Source organism: Trichoplax adhaerens, genomic scaffold (assembly GCF_000150275.1).
Source record: "Trichoplax adhaerens TRIADscaffold_610 genomic scaffold, whole genome shotgun sequence".
NCBI classification, from domain to species: domain Eukaryota; kingdom Metazoa; phylum Placozoa; class Uniplacotomia; order Trichoplacea; family Trichoplacidae; genus Trichoplax; species Trichoplax adhaerens.
The window spans coordinates 1,224-2,888 of NW_002061301.1; the positions used below are offsets into that span (position 1 = coordinate 1,224).

The following is a 1,665-nucleotide window of genomic DNA, read 5'->3' on the forward strand; positions in this document are numbered from 1 at the left end:
AAATTCTTAAAATATTATTCTCTACAGGACATATAATAATAGCCTCCATATTTGTTACACCGGACAGAGGTGACTCCCAGTCCATAATTATTCTCTTGCAAGTCCCTGCCTGACTAGTGTATAATGTACTATGTACATGTAGTCAAGTATACAGTACTTGTGCTTTTTACTATACAACTGTATCACTTATCCACAATTTCCATGAGTGCAAAGGTTATGGCTATGTCATATGCAGCTGATAAACATGCTCATACTATATAACTCTCATATAACATATACAGTAAGTGCGAAGTAGAAAAGGCTAATCGTGACTTAGCAAAAAACGAGAAACGTCGATCAATTTTTAACACTGAATAGCAAAGAAAATATATAATTAATTAAATAAGTGAACGTAACTAATTCTATTATTTCTAAAGTTCAGTATGATTCCCAAACAAATCGAGGCTTATGTTATTGATGATGCATCAAAGCAAACTTTTCGCAAGAGTCAAATTGATGTTCCACAATTACAGCCTCTTGATGTCTTGATGAATATAGAATGCTGTAGTGTTTGCCATACTGACTTTTACTGCCCTGCAGGAAAAGCTCCTGGTCATGAATTTATTGGTAAAATTGTTGCAATCGGAAGTAGTGTGGAAAAACTCAAGGTAGGCCAACGTGTTGGTGGAGGTTGGCAATTAGGTTCTTGCCAAAATTGTGATGTTTGCAATGATGGTAAACAAAATATTTGCCTCAAGAAGACTAATTTTATAAATGCTCCAACTGGTGGATTTGCTGACTACGTCGTTTGGGATTCTCGTTTCCTTTACGATATACCCGAAACAATGTCATCTGCCGATGCAGCTCCTTTACTTTGTGCCGGAATTACAGTATATGCTCCTCTTGCTAATCATAATGTTCAACCTGGAAGCCGCGTTGGCATTCTAGGTGTCGGTGGTCTTGGCCATCTCGGTATTAAATTTGCAAAAGCTTGGGGATGTCGAGTTGTCGCTTTATCAACTAGTTCTAACAAGGAAAAAGAAGCTCGTGCATTCGGCGCTGACGAGTTCGTTGTCACGAAAGACGCAGATCAGCTGAAGTCATTAAAGCCTTTAGACATGATCATCAACACCGTTAGTGCAAACCTCGATTACGAAAGTTATATTAATTTATTATCGAGGTAAATTTGTCGTGGTTGGTATTGCAAGTAAGCCCCTTCAAGTGAACGGTGGATTATTAATCGGATCGGAAAGAAGCATTGTTGGTTCTCTTGTTGGTTCACCAATAATGATGCAGAAGATGCTAAATTTTGCAGGCATGCATAACATCTCGCCGCAATTAGAGATCTATCCTATGGATGTGGATCATTGTCACACTGCATTCGAACGTATCGATCAAAATTTAGCTCGCTACCGTATTGTGTTGACGAATTCTAATTTCAAATCGGATTAATTTCGTAGAGGTTAAGATTGTCCTTTTTAATCCATTCGATTGTTACACTAGATATTAGAGATACTCTATTTTAGCGATTTATCCGAAAAAGTAATAAATAGATAGTGAGTTTGGAAAATATTTTGATCCAAAAATTGGTCAGATAAAGTGTATTTCTTGCCTTAGGACCATATCCTTGCCGTTTCTATAAAGTAAAAGGATACTATTGACTCCGAATCATCTAGAATAGATGAC

At 37.1% G+C, this 1,665-nt stretch overlaps 1 protein-coding gene across 1 annotated transcript; it reads left to right on the forward strand.

The window, feature by feature from the left end:
• Positions 1 to 422: 422 nt before the first annotated feature.
• TRIADDRAFT_62744 (uncharacterized protein) lies at positions 423 to 1,431 on the forward strand (the record flags this gene model as incomplete). Its single annotated transcript, XM_002118693.1, has 2 exons — positions 423 to 1,159; positions 1,233 to 1,431. The coding sequence occupies 2 exons, from the start codon at positions 423 to 425 to the stop codon at positions 1,429 to 1,431; spliced, it is 936 nt and encodes a 311-aa protein (XP_002118729.1).
• Between the last annotated feature and the right edge of the window lie 234 nt (positions 1,432 to 1,665).